Source organism: Pagrus pagrus, assembly GCF_965226575.1.
Source record: "Pagrus pagrus genome assembly, chromosome: 21".
Lineage (NCBI taxonomy): Eukaryota > Metazoa > Chordata > Actinopteri > Spariformes > Sparidae > Pagrus > Pagrus pagrus.
The window spans coordinates 23,231,549-23,249,672 of record NC_140208.1 but is presented as its reverse complement, the minus strand read 5'-3'; the positions used below and the strand labels follow the sequence as shown (position 1 = coordinate 23,249,672).

General features: G+C 43.7%; 1 protein-coding gene across 1 annotated transcript in view; it reads right to left on the bottom strand.

The window, feature by feature from the left end:
- Positions 1–18,124, bottom strand: part of LOC311250223 (uncharacterized protein MYH16) — a gene marked incomplete at its 5' end in the record, with an annotated part of 54,402 nt that overhangs the window by 14,481 nt on the left and 21,797 nt on the right. Inside the window, 2 exons of the mRNA XM_084341801.1 lie at positions 1,394–1,450; positions 10,022–10,112. Coding sequence (XP_084197927.1) covers positions 1,394–1,450; positions 10,022–10,112 — 148 coding nt within the window. The remainder of the gene's footprint in view (positions 1–1,393; positions 1,451–10,021; positions 10,113–18,124) is intronic.

Sequence of the window (18,124 nt, the reverse complement as noted above, 5' to 3'; positions counted from 1 at the left end):
CTCCACTTTATCCAATCTTCTTCAACTAGTTGCAAACTTGGTCTGCTGTTAGCTGGGTTTTATTTGATTTTAGTTCCACCTCGTTTAATGTCCAAGTCAAAGATATTGATGTCATATCAATATCTAGCTTAAAGATAACATACTGTGTGAATGCTATGTGTGCTTTTCATGTTTGTGTGTACGTGTGACAACACTGTGCGCACACACTGTATGTGTGTGTGACAGCGAGCTGGTATTCCAGTTGGGAGAAGATCAGATGGAAAGTAGTGCTGTCTGTCTGTCAGCCTCTATCTGCTGATGATATCTCCGTTGTGTGACCTGAGGAGCAGAGTCTAACAATAGAGAGCCTGTCTGCTGCAGAGGTATGTTGTATCTGAGCTCCCCTGAAGACTGTGGAAAAGATAAAGACCTGCATGTCTCAGCTTGCCTCTTTCGCAGCTCTGTGGCTTCGGAGGCTGGGGCAGGGGTGGGGGTGGGGGGAGACCCAGCTAGCACCATTAGGAATGCCACCCAGAGTGGGGAGAAGTGCGCAAAACACGCCCTCAGGCCCGCTGTCACTCTATTCAACACTCGGGTGAAATATGTACCTTTTGCATTTTCTGCCTTCACCTACTGTAACACGGAGAGTGCAGTCAGGTCTTAAGAGGGGCAACCAGGCTCCGGGGCTTAAATACACACACACTTTAAGAGCGACTTGCTTGAGACAACAAGCACTTAAAGCGCCCACCTTGGTAGATCATCTTTATATGAAGAAGGCGTGCTGTTTTGCAACCTTTTACATGACTAAGATGTCTTGGAAAGTTTTCTGTGGCGCAAAAGATGGTGGAAAAAATATCCCGTTCTTCCAATTTTCTTCCAGGAGAAGGCGAGGAGATTACAAGAAACAGAAGGTGCACTGGTGGGTGTGTGTGTGTGTGTGTGTGTGTGTGTGTGTGTGTGTGTGTGTGTGAATAAGTGTGTGAGGGGTAGAGAAAGATTGGGAAAAATAAGAAATAAGAAAGAGGAAAGAGGATGTTGGGGTCCCTGTATGCCTCTGGGGTTGCCCTGCATGTTAATCAGAAACACAAGGTTTCTTCCCCCTGAGTTTATTATCACAGGTGCAGCTGGTTTGAGGTGACCAGAGGCTCAGCACCAACACACGTACCCCACCGGCTGCCAACACATCAGCAACCTTTACTTTTCTTCTCTCTCCCTCTCTTTTAATGTTTCCTTCAATTCACGAACGGCTCGCAGCACCACAGGCCCGACTGTTCCAGCAGAGCTGAGCTCATCCCAGAGCTGCCTGGCATCATCTCCTCTGCCCCGCAGCCTGACTGACAGATTTAGGGCTCAGCCGCTCTTTGTTTCATGTACGGAGAGGGGAGATGTTACACAGTGACTTATAGTACCGTACCTTGGCTCTCATGGCCCGCTCCGCTTCCAGCTCCTCCTCCAGCTCCTCGATGCGAGCCTGAGGAGAGAAGAGTGGATGGTGAAATGGATTTCAGTGAAATGGCGAAAGGAAAACAGTCTGCTTTCACCAAAGTATAATATATGAGCAGGATATCTGAAGTTGAGCTGTTATCCTCTGCTTTCACAGTGCCTATATCATTCTGACAGAGAACAAATGGGGCGTCACCTCCGCAGATTGTTTGCTATTTCAGGGCAGCACTTGTGTGTGGTGAGGCCGTTTCATACACTCGGCTTTCTCTGAGGATTTGGCACGCCTCTGGATTTTTCCTCAGGTAGCAATTTAGGGGCAAGAATGTCTGTAGTCACCATCATTATCTGTATTCTGACCCAGGGCTGGGTCTGCTATGTCCGGTCAGAGAGACGAAAAAGCGTCGGTGCCATTTTCATGACATTCGAGGAATTTGTGTTGTGTTTTTACTCTCTCTTGGTTTTACAGTTCTGGCAGGAAGTCAGAGATGATTTTCCCAAGAAGGACTGAATATGCAGTGCAGTTGTGAAAATGATTGTTAGTCTTATATAATTCATTATACAGTTATGAGTTATGCATTTTGTCATCAATCTATCGTTGTAGTCTTTACGACCTATGTGGTGCTGCTACTGTAACTTGACTTGACTTTAAATCACAGTGAGATTATATCCTGATTAAATTAAATTACATATACAATAGTGTTGTCATGATACTGGAATTTCTAACTTCAACACAAAACCTTGAAAACATTGAAAACACACTGAAAAAAAAAGATGAATATAACAAGGCAGCGTGGCCTATGTGAGAAAGCACAGCTGGTGCCTGTGTATCCAGACTGCAAACAATATGTACAGATACATCCATATTTCTGACAACACAAGTATATAATATATCATATATGCAACATCAAAAAGTTTAAATAATTTTCCACAAAGACCGTGAAAAAACATTCACGTGTTTAAAAGTCTTTAAAACTACTGAAGACATATTGTACCAATGTCTAAATGAGTTATTAAGGTGCTAATGTGTTATTAACTGATTATACAGTTATCAATGTGTCACAGTTAGAGAAACAGACAGGTTAATAAACACTTAATAAAATCATTGTACCGGCTTATACCTCCTTTACAGCATGAAATGGCCCATTAATGAACTGTTTATGCACTGCTTACAGTATAACTGGTAAATACAAGGTTATAATAAAATGTTTTGAATATTTTTGTCAACCAAAAACCAAAAGAGAGTTCCTGTTTTTTCAGGGTTGCAAATTTACCAGATTTTGATGAAAAATGTGACTGTTCTTTTATTCACAGGTGACGAAAACAGACAGACAGTAATTACAATACCTAAAAATAGTTAGACTAAACATATTTACCCATGTGCCATTTCTAGCTACTTCACTGCATACACTAGTTACTACATTCAAAATATATGATCAGTTTATAAAATGGGATTAATAGTTATAAATTGAACTCCAGATCAGGATATAAAGTTGTCAAAATGAGACTTACTACAACAATAACTTTAATGCATTAGTAATAATAATGAAATGTAACATAATATATCATTGTAAAACACTCACTCACCAGAGCACTTTTACTTTTATTGGAGGATTTTTACATTGTGGTCGAGCTACCTTAAAGTAAATCATGTAAATACCTCCTCCTCTGCTTGTATGACCAGCTCCATGTGCTTTAAGTATGACTTAATGCTCCTCATATTATTTGATCGTGTTCTGCTCCAACAGTCAAAACAATCAGAAGGATCTAACATAAATAAATCACCCACAGTACATAATTTTGTTCCATTAATCTTGTGCCAGAGCTGCTCTTTGCACCGCTAATAAAAAAGTATTGCTTTTTTTTTTGCCAACATGGCTGCGTCTCTCCAAGTTGTGTCATGTTCTGCGCTATCTGCAGCCTCTATCTGTGTCTCGGTGTCAGGAAGTGTGTCTGACATGGCATGAAGCCCAGGGCCATTCATTGCAACAGCACCTACAGTACACTCACTGATGTGGTGAAAGTCATTCAGCAGCTACACGGCACCCAAAGCCCCACAAACATGACAAAATCAGAAACTAAAGAGCAGGATTAGCACACAAGGGCCGGACATTACCTTGCAGCTGTACCATCATTGTTTTGTTACTAATGCAGAGACAGTTTATCTTAATGTCCCAAAAGTGAGATCAGAACTAATACAAAAAATAGACATGAAAATATCAACTTGTGCAACTTTTTCCTGCAGTATTTCTAAAAGTTAAGCATCAACAGAGAGACAGAAAAAGTGACATAAAAACTCACATGCCAGCGTAGAACATCTGCAGAGAGAAGAGCCATGGTGAGGCAGCAGCAGCCCAACTGACTGACTGACTGACTGACTGTCCCCTACACACACACACACACACACTCTAACACACACACACACACACACACACACTGCTTCGCTGTTGATCCCCTCAGGCATTTTACTGTCCACACCCCCTTGCTTGCACTGCCTTTTTCTGTCTCTCACAGTTCCCCACTCACATATCTGTTTCTTGTTAGATTCCTACTTTCCACAGCCTCAAAATAAATATTGTGGCTCTAATACAATTGTTGAAAACATAGTGTACATAGTGTGTTAAGATGTCTGAGCCAGACTGCAAGGATAAATGCAATTTTGGCTCCTTATGCATGTCAGAGAGAGTTTCTACATTGATTTTGTGCACTTCTTTAAATCACGTTTATTCTATTTCAAACGATCCCACAGCAGCTTCTCTTCTCTACTTCGGAGCCCTCTTGGAGTTTGTGGGGAAATAACAAAATTAGGCCATCATTGCTGAGAATGGTCGCAGGGTTTGATCTCCATAATTGTATGTTCTTAAAGTTTTGGCTCTCTCTTTTCCTGCTGCACTCTGAAACCATAATAATTGTCCATAAATTACAATCAGATGTGGCCTCAGGGCTGATGTCTCCCTGCTTGTGTCTGAGGGGATACTCAGCGGCGTGGGCAGTTATATCCTGTGAGATCCTCCCATGTCGGTCAGAGGGGGGAAACAAATCCAAACAATTGAAAGTTCTGCCTCTGCACCAGACACAGAGCGTTTCAGACCCCCAGCTGATGTCAGTCCACCATACTGTCCACACATGCTCACATAACTCAGGACCCTGCGACTGGCCTGGAATCTGCTTTGTTCTCTTAAATGCCTTCAGATGGCAGTGTGCAGCCTCCAACAGTCAAAGTGCTGCTTGTTTGATTGGTCGGGTGATGACAGGAGCTGTTGAACTGGTCAAAGCCTTTCACTGCAGGTGATGACGCAGGTCAAATCAGTGGAATTAGAGATGACGTGACGCCTGCTCAGCACAGGTGCTCATTGTACAAGAGAGATTAAGATGTTTGAATGAGACACACATGATCTCACAGCACGATCTGGGTCCTTTAGCAGGAGACTCTACTGGAGGAGTTCATGCTTTTCTCTGTACAAGTGTATAATCTAAAGTAAACAGAGTTATAGTAATATATGATTGTGTTTGAGTTACAAATTGAGTTTTCAAAAACAGTTCCAGACCAACTGTAGGAAATACATCATTACCATACACTCCCTGATTTGTTACAGATCACAGCTCACCATAGTAGATTGGACACAGTTGTCCTGAGAGGGAATTTGGCAATTTAGGAACAGGACTCAATGCTAGAGCGAAAACAAGGAGCATTCCTGTACTTTTTTGTCGTGACTGGCCCCCCTCAGTGAAGAACAACTCTAGCTCCAGACTAGCTTTTATTCAACCCACTCACCAGAATAAATGTTAGCTACGTACGTTTCTGCAAAACCACAGATAAGTTCAGACTGAACGTTTCTTTATGTTGCAACTAAACGTTTGTTTATTTTGAATTTTCCCAACACTGCAATTATGCTTGGTTAGGGTTAGGGAAACATCATGGTTTGACCTACAGTAAAATACCTGTTTTGGTGGTATGACTCGAACTGTGTTTGGCAGTTTGGCGGCCTTGTTGGCTGTAATGACACCACCACCACCTTGTCCTCCACTTCATGATATGAAAGTTGGCTTATAAGCATATAATGTGACCATGACATGCCAAGTTTGGTACAAGTGTCAACCTTGGACGTATCTGTGGTTTTCAGAAATGTTAACAGCTAGCATTCTATCCTGGAGACGACTGATGTGTTCGGCCTAAAAGCTTCCTCTCTCCTGGTTAACAAACACGGGAGCTGCTGACGGTCATTGTCCAGTTGACACATTCAAATTGAATTAAGTCAGAGAGATAGTTCATAGTTTTACAAGATGCGTTCATGTAAAGTACTGAGTGTATGTCAGCTGGTAGTGCTCAGAGCTCAACACACAGAAAATAAACAAGTGAAAAGCAAGGGTTAAACATCAGCCAGTCTGTCACCTGAGCTGCGAGTTGTGTTCTTGACTTTTGGTCGGGCCTGCAGTGTTCCTCTGCTTTCAGTCTTCAGGGTAAGCTAGGCTAAGCTAAACATAGCCTGTCCCTATTAACAGACCTGTGATAGATATCCGTCTTCTCATCGCATGCTTGGAACCTCCTCCAGTTCCCTCGTGAACACATAGTGCCCGATGGGAAATGTGTTAGCAGCTACTTTTTATACGTTCAACAAGCTCTCTTATCTTTATAGTCTAATAAATGCATACATAAACAACTTGCCAATTGCCACAGTCATATAAACACAAGGAGAATAGCCAGCATTAACGTACCTCAGACCCAGCCCGGCAGTTAGGCTACTGCTCACTGCTGTCAAGCTAGCATGTTAGTACTGGGAAATTTAGGCTTTTCCTCCATTCTGTGCCAATATACTATATATATTATACAGACTCTGGTCAATGTGCAATGAGTGCACAGGCAGTGCTGGTAGGCAGGTACAGACAGACAGGTAAAGTGACCAATCATTTCACAGGGGCCGAATGAATGGCCCCTGTGAATGGATGGGCTTATTTAAGGCCTGCAACAGCCATCAATACTGGAATTTCTTTCTCTTTTTTTGTCAGAGCATTTGACATTTGATGTTAATATTTTTTTCTACAAATATAGCAGAATGATTTTAAAACATATTAGCTTGAAGAGCAGGATAAACTGTTTACTGAATAGCGCTTAATATGTGAACCAATAAAATACACTTTGTCTGCTGCAGTATACTGTATGTCGGAACATTTAGAACAGATAAGAAATGTGCGATTCATTGGCAATTAACTATGGAAAATCATGCGATTAATCGCCATTAAATATTTTAATTGATTGACAGCCCTACTACAAGCAGAATTCCTTTCACCTCTGTGTGTTTGAGGTAAAAGCAGGAGTCAGAGTGACAGATATCTCAATACCAAAACTATCCGCATTGCTGGATATCAATGGGGATAGTTACCTAAATGTTATGATCACCATTCTGGTGCAATCTGATGTGACACCTCCTGTGAAACATCTGGTACAAACCAAACAGCTATAGGGCATGAACAAGCTTCATCACCTCAGATTGTGATGACCCTTTGCAGCCCTGCAGCTCAGTATAACTGCTTTATGACCATGTAATAAAACCATTAACAGCATGGGGCAAGAAATCAGGACTGCAGGCCTGTGACCCCCATTACAATACACACACACACCCTCAAGCCGGCTGCTTTAAAGCACTGTACACTAGAGAGGATGGGAGGATGGCTTCATCAGTATGGACGGACAAAGCTGTTTCTTTGATTCCAAGTTTGTGGACATATTCATGTGACCTTTACGTCAAACCCAGACGTGAGTGGGCGATAGAAGAGCTGGGCCGTGCAGTGAGGCAGGCTGTTGTCCACCTGCATCTTTATCAGTAGGAGGAGCAGAAGAGTCCACACACATGCAGGCACACAGAGACTCACATATAATGGCCTCATTGTGAGATAGGGAGAATGCCAAAGCTACAGTAAATGTGAAAACATGCCCACCCTCAAAGACACACGGATCGCCTTTCACTCGTCCAGTCAGAGACAAAGGCACTCTTTATTTTTCCTCTTACAAACCTCTGGATGAAACATCAGGCTCCCAGAGGCATCGAAGAGTGGAGGAGAGCTTTGAAACCACTGTCTCCAAATGTCTCTCTCTCTCTCTCTCTCTCTCTCTCTCTCTCTCCTCACATCCCATTCGCTCGTTGAAGGGACAGACACAGACAAAACACATTACACAGATTTACACACACACACAGATAAAAGCTCTCAGACACAGTGAGATTCACAGGAAGAGCCTCAGTACAAACCTCACTGTCCCTCCAGGGCTCCAGACTAAACACGAGAGAAAATAGTGCACTAAAACCAATTGAATCCAAGCAAATAATGCCGTCCACTTTTAATTATATAAGGATCATGTGCTACAAAACATGTAATCCTGAAGATGGTGTTTTAAATGAGATCATCTTTGGTGGTCATTTTCCACAGAACACACCAAAAATGACTTGTTTATTATCTGTGTGGTCACTAATGCAGTGACTCTCCCCTCAGTTGTGTTGAGACTTGAGCTTCAGTTAGTGCCACTCTTCTATTCCACTGTGAAGGCCACAGTGGTTTCACTCAATATACCAGTCACAGTCACTGATGTCTCTGTCAAGCTTTTGGTTCCTCCATGCTGAGGCATTTGTGATTGGGGCTCAAGTGAGAGTATTTCTCAGTATACCCATTATAAGAGCTTTGAGGGGTCTTGTTTTAGTCAAATGTAGCTCTAGTCCCAGCTCCTACAGTATGTCAGAATGGAGGTAAAGTTACTAGCTCTGTCCTGCTCTGTACTTCATATGGTGATGTAGCCTATGATATAGATACATGCGTATGTATGTCACACATTAGTACATTCCAATAGCCTTCACTCAGGGAAACGTGAAACATATTGTTGCAAAAATATGTACAATACACTCAGGCCCTGCCCAGCTGTGATGTGACAGCGTTCATATCAAACTGCACTGCGAGCTGAGCGGCTTGCTGCTCACACGTTTATTAGATGTGTCGCAACTTCACACTCAACACTGAACTTGATTGGGTCCTCTGCAGTACATCTGCCTTCAATCCGCCTTTCTCTGCTAGAAGCAGCAGGTGATGTGAGGGAGGACGCTGTCCCTCCTCTATGTCTCCTTAGTAGCAGAGAGTGTAGGGACAAAGGGGTTGTTAAGTTCAACATGTTAGTCTAGTCTGCCTGACTCATTGTATCTCTTCTAAATACAGTATGTCCATATACTCTCCAACTCACTCTCATGTTATGGGGGTGCTCCAATTGGTCGACCCCCTCAGTTAAATTAACAAATCACCATCCGGTCATAAGGAGCTTTACTACATTTGACCAGTAGGGGGAGAAGCTGGGCTTATTGTATTGCACGAGTGTGTAACACATAATAATATTTAAAAGGGGGACACCATTGGCTCAGGAGGAGCTTCCAGAGTTAAAACAAATCCTGATGATGTGAAGAAAGGTTCTTTAAGGACACTGCTGAGTTGGAAATGTAGGATGTTTCTGATCATTTATTCTTAAAATCAGTCTTGTGCGAGTCCCCCAGCTTTATGGAAGCGCAATATTACATTGATGTAGTGTCAGCTGCACTCTAAATCATTCTTCTCAAATTAATGCTGAAACACACTAATCATGCCACGTTTTTGTTTCAGTTATAATGCAGACGTCAACACTGACACTTCCTTTGAGGTAGAAACTTCCATGTTGGCAAAAAGCAACAGAGAACCACACATCTGAAGAAGATGTTGAGTTTTAAAAAGTATAAAAGTAAAGAGAAAAGCTGCTGACTGCAGCTACCCCTGACTGCTCCGAGTCACGCCGTCAGAGGGAAGCAGGAGATGGTTATCAGTTTGGATGTAGGCGGTGTGTTTTAACCATCTCCTGACAGGCATGGAGCTGTGAAGTGACTGCTCCAATCATGGAGCCGAGCCTAGCAGCTCTGTTGAAAGGCAGGAATGTATCTCAACAGTGTTCTGTAAGCTACAGCTGAGCTGCCTGCATGTCCTTCCACCGAGTTGTGGTGTCTGATATATCCTCAAAACAGAACTCTAAGTGCTCCTGATGGTTTGCATGGATTCATCTTGAAAGCCAGCTGCAGGTTAATCAAGATTTCATCAAGGTACCTGTACTGGATATGACGTGTGTAATTGCACAACTCTTTGAAAAAGTTCACCACATCTCTCAAATTAAAGGCTGCAGATGGAAGGCACATACCAGACCTGATGCCTGGGAGATGATTATCAACCTGAAGGGAAGAACTACAAACAGCTTCAACTCACAATAGGTCCTACTAACAAGAACTATGTGCTGATCCAACGCCTGATGTATCTTCTGCCATAGACCTACTGAACAATTTCCTCCTGTTTGAGTAACAATAGTTAAAAACTGTTTAAGGGGGATTACAGACCTTTTTGAAAACTGAACCTGATCTTTGAAAAATGCCCCATCTGGCTTCTTGTCCGACACACAAGGGAAAGGTAAGGGAAGCATTTGGGGACAGACATTCTTAACTTTGGAGTCTGAGGAATGGGTCAGTGTGAACATATTTTGTCTCTGTAGTGTGAGTTATACACAGACGTGATGCACACCATGTTCACAGTACTGTATCCACCGTACACTGACCTGCATCTCCTTGTTCTTCCTCTGCAGTCCAATGTTGAGGGCCTCCTCTGCTTCTAGCTTGGAGCTGGTGCTGCTGAGCTCCAGGTCCTTCCTTCACAGAGAAACAGAGACACTGCTTTAATCTAACCGCTGGAAACAACTAATGCAGTCAGTTCAAAGCTGGAATGTTATCAGTCACTTTAAAGACGGTTTCAAATAGCCCAACGATTCATCTAAATTAAAGTCCAGCTTATTTAAAATTGGTTCAAATAAGACTGAATACAGTCTGGAGATTGATTTATACTTGACGACAGGAAGACAGATGGTAGATACCTTTATTGTTTGATTCATAGTTCAGTGCCAGATTTATGTACCGTACATAATCAGGACATACTGTGCTCCACTTATATTCCACAGTAACTTTTATTTACTTTGTGATACAGAGCCATGTTGGGCCATGACGTACTTACAAATAAATTCCAGGTCGTTTATATTTTACCATGTCTGACAACTGAGTAGAAGACTGCTGCTGTGCAGTTTCTGTTGTTTTATTTACTGTGTGATAAAGAGCCGTGGTGGGCTGTGACGCACTTACAAATAAATTCCAGGTCATTTATATTTTATCATGCCTGATTACAAAGTAGAGACTTTCAGCTTTACTCTCAACAGTCTCCATTGACAGTTGCACTGTAACACCTTAATTCATCCAACTTTATTGATTGGCTACTGAAGTGGCATGCCATAGAAAAGTTGAATGCCTAATGCCCAATTGAAAAGATTTTGGAAAAACTTCACCCCTTACCTGTATTGCTTCACACATGTAGATTGTTTGAGTGTGATTTGCAGAGTTTTGGAGATATCAGCTGTAGAAATGTCTGCCTTCTCTCCAATATAATATAAATAGATGGCACCCAGTGATTTTGCACTGGTTTTAGGGGCACCACCTCCGAGGAGGAAAAATGAAATGAAATGAATAATTTCTTACGTTACCAGTCAAATATCCAAAAGTGTGACTTCTCGATTAAATTGATCTCCATTCTCCACTCTAAAGGAATAAACAGAACAAATGTTTACGTATGTAAACACGGTTTTATGAACAAAAGTGAACCTTTAACCATGTGACTATAACCCTCGGATAAGCGGCATTATACCAAATTCATCACACCTGTGGGTGCGACATCAGACCCTGCACCCATGTGTAACGCACCAACACACTCTCTCTCTTTCTACTGACTGGGAAGGCAGGACAGGGCCAACCTTCACTGCCGAATGCCAACAAGTGGTTACAGGTTAATTTTCATCAGAAAGCCGCGTTTTGGCTTATTGCCAGCAAATGAAAGGTAAACAAATGAGACTCCAGGTCCATGCTAGCAACCTGGAATGTATAAACAAAAAAAGGGGCCAGGCAAGGCAAACAACAAAAAACTCAATCATACCCTGCGACCCCAAGAACAGAGGAGGGGACAGCTGATGAAACCAGGTTCAGGTGATAAAACCTGGTGAAAGTAGATGAGGATGTCCGACCAGCATCATCACACACTTCTTCCAAGGACGTGCCCTGAAACAGCGCCCATGACGCAGCCATTCCCCTTGTAGAATGTGCCACAATCCCAGAAAGGGGGGTCCACTTGCGCATGTACATAAGCCAGGGCGATTACATACACTAACCAATGGGCCAGACGCTGCTTTGAAATAGGCCTGCCCAATGTGGATCCTCCATATGACACAAAAAGCTTGTCTGAAGAGCGAAAGGATTTTGTGCAACATAGAGCCTGAGGGCCCTCACAGGACACAAGTTGTAAAGTCTCTCAGCCTCTGCAGAAAGGTGTGGTGGAGGATATAAGGCCTCCAGGACCACAGGCCTGGAGACAAAATTCCTGGCCAAGACCTCAGGCTGAAAAGCAGGGTTTGGTAGATGACCGGCCCTTCTGTCTCCTTCCACAAACCTGAGACATTCAGCATCCACAGAGAGAGCACCCAATTCACTCACTTGCTTGGCTGAAGCAATAGCCAATAGGAAAACAGTCTTCCAACACAGAAGTCAAAGGTCAAGACTAGACAGTGGCTCAAGAGGGGGCAGACAAAGGGCTCTGAGAACCACCTGGACATCCCAGGAGGGCAGCAGGGGGTTTTAGGACGGGCCACTCCGTCTCACTCCTCTTAAAAATTGTGCAGCCAGGGGAGATGCTCCTGGAGACAAGCCATCACACTTCTCATGAACAGCAGAGACTGCTGCAAGGTAACCCGAGAGTGGATTCTGAGCGGCAAAGAGGTCCTGGAAGAGGGAGAGAATTACTGAGATGTGGCAAGTCAAGGGATCCTCCCCCTTAGCACGGCACCAGTTGCTAAACACCCTCCACTTGACACCATACTGTAGCGGAGTGGAGGGGGCCCACAAGGCCTGCAAGGTGTCCACAACCTCCCTGTCTAGGCCATGTGAGTGCAAATGCTGCCATTCAATGGCCATACATGAAGCCTTAAGAGTCTGGGGCTCTGGGTGCCAAATCCTGCCCTGCACCTCTGATAGCATATCCTGTCTAATCGGAAGCTGCCACGGGGTGGCCCTCCAGCATCTCGTGGACCTCTGCCATCCACGGTCTCTGTGGCCAATTCGGTTCCACTAAGAGTACCCTAATGCACCTTCCTGAGGAAAACCGGCAGGAGAGGATATGGAGGGAATGCATGCAGTCTCACATGAGGCCATGAAAGGGTCAGGGTGTCTCTGTCCAGGGGCCCCGACGGGCTGTGCATAGATGCCCACAGAGGACAGTGAGTGTTCTCTGCTGTTGCAAAAAGTCTCTATCCGGCCAAAGCGTAGCCACATCTGGCCCACTATGTGCCGGTGCAGGCACCACTCGCCAGGATGGAGACTTCCCTGTTACAGTAGATTTGCTGCTGCATTCCGGGGCCCCAGAAGATAGAATTCCCTCAGGACCACACCCTTGGACTGAGACCAGAAGAGCATGAGGAGCTGAGGTGGACGATGGAAAAAGCTGGTGCCAGGGGTTGCGCACTGCCAGGGCTTCAGGCGGGGTTTAGCAGAGACATGTTGGGTGCGCTGCCGAGAGCGATACAAATTGCTTGTATATACACCAATACAGATTCTAGTAACTAATACTGAAGGAAGTTGCAAAATGTGGAGGTTGTATTACTGTCAATAAGATTATTATTATTATATCATTTTGACGTCAACCCAGTCATGAGCAGTTTGAGAAAATGGTTTGTGTCTTCTTTAAGCTGCAAAGGTTGGGCAGGAATTGAGCTCAGTCAGAACCCACAGCATTGAATGCGGTAGACAGAAAACCTCTTCACGGTCGACTCTGGGTGGTGTTGCGCCTGAGGCGACTTGTGGTTACCAGCCAACGGCTTCTACCGGGTCTCTCTTCTGCGGTGGTGCAAGAAGATTTATGATCCAGGCTTCCCAATTGGAAAAGGGGGTTTTTGGAGTTCATGTGTGTGTGTCAGGGCTGTTACAGACAGGGGGGGCTTCACACTGGTGTGTTACTTACAGTCCATCTGATGTTAATGTTCACAGATATTAAACAAACAATTAATACCAATCAAAGATGAGGATTATTCCCAAAGACTCCAGCTCCATCCTATGGGAGTGTCCTTTGGCCTTTTGGATCCAGTAATCTCACCAGGCCTTTATTGTAAATCAGTATTAAAGGAATAGTTCACTCTAAAAGAAAATTCAGTCATTATGGACTCACCCTCACACCGCGTCCTGACATACAGCGAGCGAGCGAAACAGCAACAAAAACAAAGGTGTCCTGATATGCAGTGTGACGATTTTGTTGCAAGTATATTCTATTGGTCAGTCGGTTGTTCTCCTCTCTCTGCTAACTAGCTTGTCAACAGGAAGCAGCGTGTACTTTTCACCCAATAAGAAGTGTTTAGGGGCGGGACACCGCCGTGAAATGTCGTCCAGATAGAGACAGAGCGAGCAATTTTTTCAGGGTTGAGCAACATCGCTGGACGTAGCAATATCGCTCGCGGTTCGTCAGGACAGGCTGATTGAAAAGTACACATTCTAATCACTTTTCCTTGCTCGCTCGCTCGCTCGCGTCGCTGTATGTCAGGATGCGGTGTCATGCTGATGAGAACTCCGGTGTAGTTTCTTATTTCTCAAAGTGCAGCTGGAGGCCCGCGGTGCTTCCCTCCGGGAACAATAATCCATATAATGAGCATCAATTGTGCCCGAGAGGAAAAGGTCCATAAAACTACACAAAAACTTTGTAATATCTCAGTCGCCACTTACGCTCGTTAAATGGATTATTGTTGCCGAAGTGTAGCCCTGCAGGTCTCCAGCTGCACTTTGAGGAATAAGAAACTACATCGGACTTCTCATCAGCATGTGGGTGAGTCGATAATGATTGAATTTTGTTTTAGAGTGAACTATTCCTTTAAGATCGTCCTTCCTTGGGAGTGGGCAAACTCTCCTGTCTGGATGGCATCATTAAGGATAGTTTTGTGGCTGTTAAGTGGGGAGCAATCAGTTCGTTTGAAAACAGAGTGTCCTTACTGTAGATGACCTTGTTGTGAAATGTAACTTTGCTGTGTCTGCTACATGTGTATCTATGCCTGGACAAAAGGATAGTTGACTAAGCTAACTAAGCTAGCTAACGTTACAGCTCAGATGAGGAAGGAGCCATTTATGTTTACATCCCGCACCCACGCCACAAGCACAAGCCTCTCGTCTGTGAGTAGATGCGCACTCCTTGTGGTGGATGTAGTTTGATGGAAAGAAAATAGTTCCTTCATGAAACTGCTCACAACAAGGTCTGTGGATTATCTTGAGTAACTGGGTCATGATTTCTGGTAAGAGACATTGCTCTTGAGTTTTTCAAATGTATTTTTTGGGCACTCTGAGTGCCATCTTATTCCATTATATTAGATTACAGGCTGACATCTCTGTAGCTGATATCTCCAAAACTCTGCAACTCACACAAAAACAATCTAGATGTATACATAGCACTACAGGTTAGAGGGAAAATATGTATTTTGGATTTTTGGGGTGAATTTTAACCTTAATAGGATACAAACTACCCTGATGGATACAAAATATATTTAAAAAATTGTCATATCATCATGTTTTTGTGATAAAGCAAGACATGCAATATGATTTCACGCATACAGTTCTTTCTTTTTATTTTGATTCTATATGCTGTAATATACAGATTTTCCTTTTACTGATTCTGGTTTCCTTCCAAGTACTGAGTATCCTAAAAATGTATGTACTGATTGTATGCATTATTCCTTAAGTGTATGCTTTTGCAACATGTTATTTAATCAAAACATCATGCCAATGAAGCTTCATTGCGTTTACAGCTGAGTGACGGATTTGATATTCTCTCTGTTTGGACAACACAACACCTTAGCAACATGGTGAGTCACTCACTTTATTAACGTTCACAGTGAAAGAGCATCACGCAACAGAACAAGTTTTAACTTCATAAATCAGATGTTATTGCTCAGTGACCGGTGTGTGTTAAGTGTGTGTGTGTTCTCTGACAGTTGGCTCTTTTCTTCAATTAGTTGTTGCTGCGAGGTAGAGTACAGTGAATGATTTCATTTGTTCTCATATTACTGAGGGCAGATAGCTACATGTTGGGATGATAGTGAATCCCTGGAGGGGTGTAGACCTCAAAGCGGAGATTGCTGGACTGTGGAGCAGGTATGTAATACATCAGAGCCTTATCGTCCAAGCTCTTCTGCTCCGGGACAGGAGCTTCATATCAGATACGATCGCAACAGCTCTCATTTCAATAGAACATCAATAAGACCTGTTGTCTCATGTATGAGCTGTAGTATTGAGTTCATTTTTTTTGTAGGCTGATAAAAATATTTATGGAGGAACATAGCTGGCATTAACCTTTACTTTCTGAAAATGTTCCATGTTTATGTTGGTGTTTTTCCCTTCTGATGACTGACTGGAGGGTATGGTTTACTTTGCTTTTTTAACACGTCATGACTGATTACAAGTTATAGAGAATTCCTCAGAATTATGATGACCTGAACTTCAAAAGAACAAAGTAAAAATCCTGTAATGTGGCTCAGTAAAGTGTACACAGCATGCTGATGTTTACAAAACCAGTCTGTTATCATTTACATATCCCCTGCAGACATGTTTTAAGATGTATATAAAACACTGTACTTTGATAATTTCTTTCTGATATGTTTTTTTCCCACACCCTTATTAAAAAAAATCCTGAATATACAATCAAGCTTTCGTTTTGGACATAAGATGTCTTCAACTTCACTCTATCAAAGATATATGTTATTTTAGAATAATGACATCAAAGGCATTTAGGTGGGTTTCCTGTATGCCTTCATTTACTTTGTTATCTGTCTGACACCAGATACGAAATCTCCCAGGAGATGAAGGCTATCTGCTAGTACCATGGCATTCTCACATTCCTCCACAGCATTGTTTCAGTGATGGAAAAAAAATCTGGTTGCACCAATTCTCATTTTGGTATAGGGGAAGAAAACACTCTGGCTTGTTTTTATTTCTTTAAACCAATCACAATTGTCCTGGGTGGTGTAAAGCCGAGCAAATAATGCCAGGGGGCACTTCTTTAGCACTCTGGTATTAAAATAGCTAAATCACCACCGTGTGTTTAGGTTCGTACCATTAGCGACCAGGTTAGTGTTGGGGTAACTTGCCATTTGCAGTGTGCAGACTGCTAGCTTATAGGCTGTTGTTGTTGTTTCCCGTAGTAAACTGGAGCTACATGGGCGTGACAACCAGCAAGAGACTCTTTGTTTGAAAACAGCAGTGGCGGCTCCTCAAGAGGTTAGCTTAGCTGCTGCTATATCATCTTCAGTGAGAGTTTGATTTACCAACAGGCTCTGCTGCTGGTCATGCTCTCCTCCTTATCTGATTGCTTGAAGTTAGCCTGTGAACAGTGTTGGGTAATGTTACTTTTAAAAGTAATTCATGACGTTGAAGTTGTGACGGCTAGTTTGAAAACAGTAAGACGCAGACATTGACATAGAGGAGCATGCTTCCTGCAACATGCACCCAATGGCAGGCGTGGACCCAAAGTCTAAATCCGGTGGGTCAAACAGGTACCACAGTGAAATACACAGTGTCAAAATAGACACACAGCCTTCCTCACAGTGACTGAGTCCCTCCGTGCCACCAGAGCCTCGTCCTACTCATCCATCCTCATTGTCCTCGACCTATCTGCTTCGTTTGACACAATCAGCCACCAAATCCTCCTCTGCACTCTGGCTGAACTTGGCATTGCTGACTCTGCTCCAACCTGGTTCACATCAGACCTGACAAATCGCACTTTTCAGGTCACGTGTCCTTGTCCAAACCCTGCTTTCTAGAAACTGGTGTCCCTCAAGGCTCAGTACTAAGACCACTTCTGTTTTCACTATACACTAGATCACTAGGCTCTGCAATCACATCACATGGATTCTCTTACCAATGTTATGCTGACGACATCCTCTTTTCCCCTATCCTCTGACACCCACGTTGCAACGCGCATCTCAGAATGTCTGGCAGACATCTCTGCTTAGACAGCTGCACATCACCTCAAGCTCAGCCTTTATGAAACTGAACTCCTTTTCATCCTGGGGAAAAACTGCCCTCGCATGGACCTGTCAGTCACTGTCAAGGACGTCACAGTCATCGATTGCGAGGAACCTGGGTGTTATCCTCGACGACAGATTGTCCTGCACCCCCAACATCACTGCAGTGGCCCGATCCTGCAGATTTGCCCTCTACAACATCCGCAGGATCCGGCCTTTCCTCACAAAGGATGCAACACAACTCCTGGTCAAAGCGCTGGTCATCCCCCGCCTGGACTACTGCAACTCGCTCTTGGCTGGACTCCCAGCCTCTGCAACTAAACCTCGTTTTCAATCTACCCAAATTCTCCCATGTGACCCCCCTCCTCCGTGACCTCCTCTGGCTTCCTGTTAAAGCCCGCATCTGATTCAAGACGATGGTACTGGCCTTCAAGGCCGTCAACACTGGTCAGACCACACACCCCATCGCAAGCACTTCGCTCCACTACATCAGCTGGCCAGCTGATACAGCCATCGCTGAGAGCAAACAAAGGTCACTCGGCGAAGTCACGACTCTTCTCTGTTCTGGCGCCTCAGTGG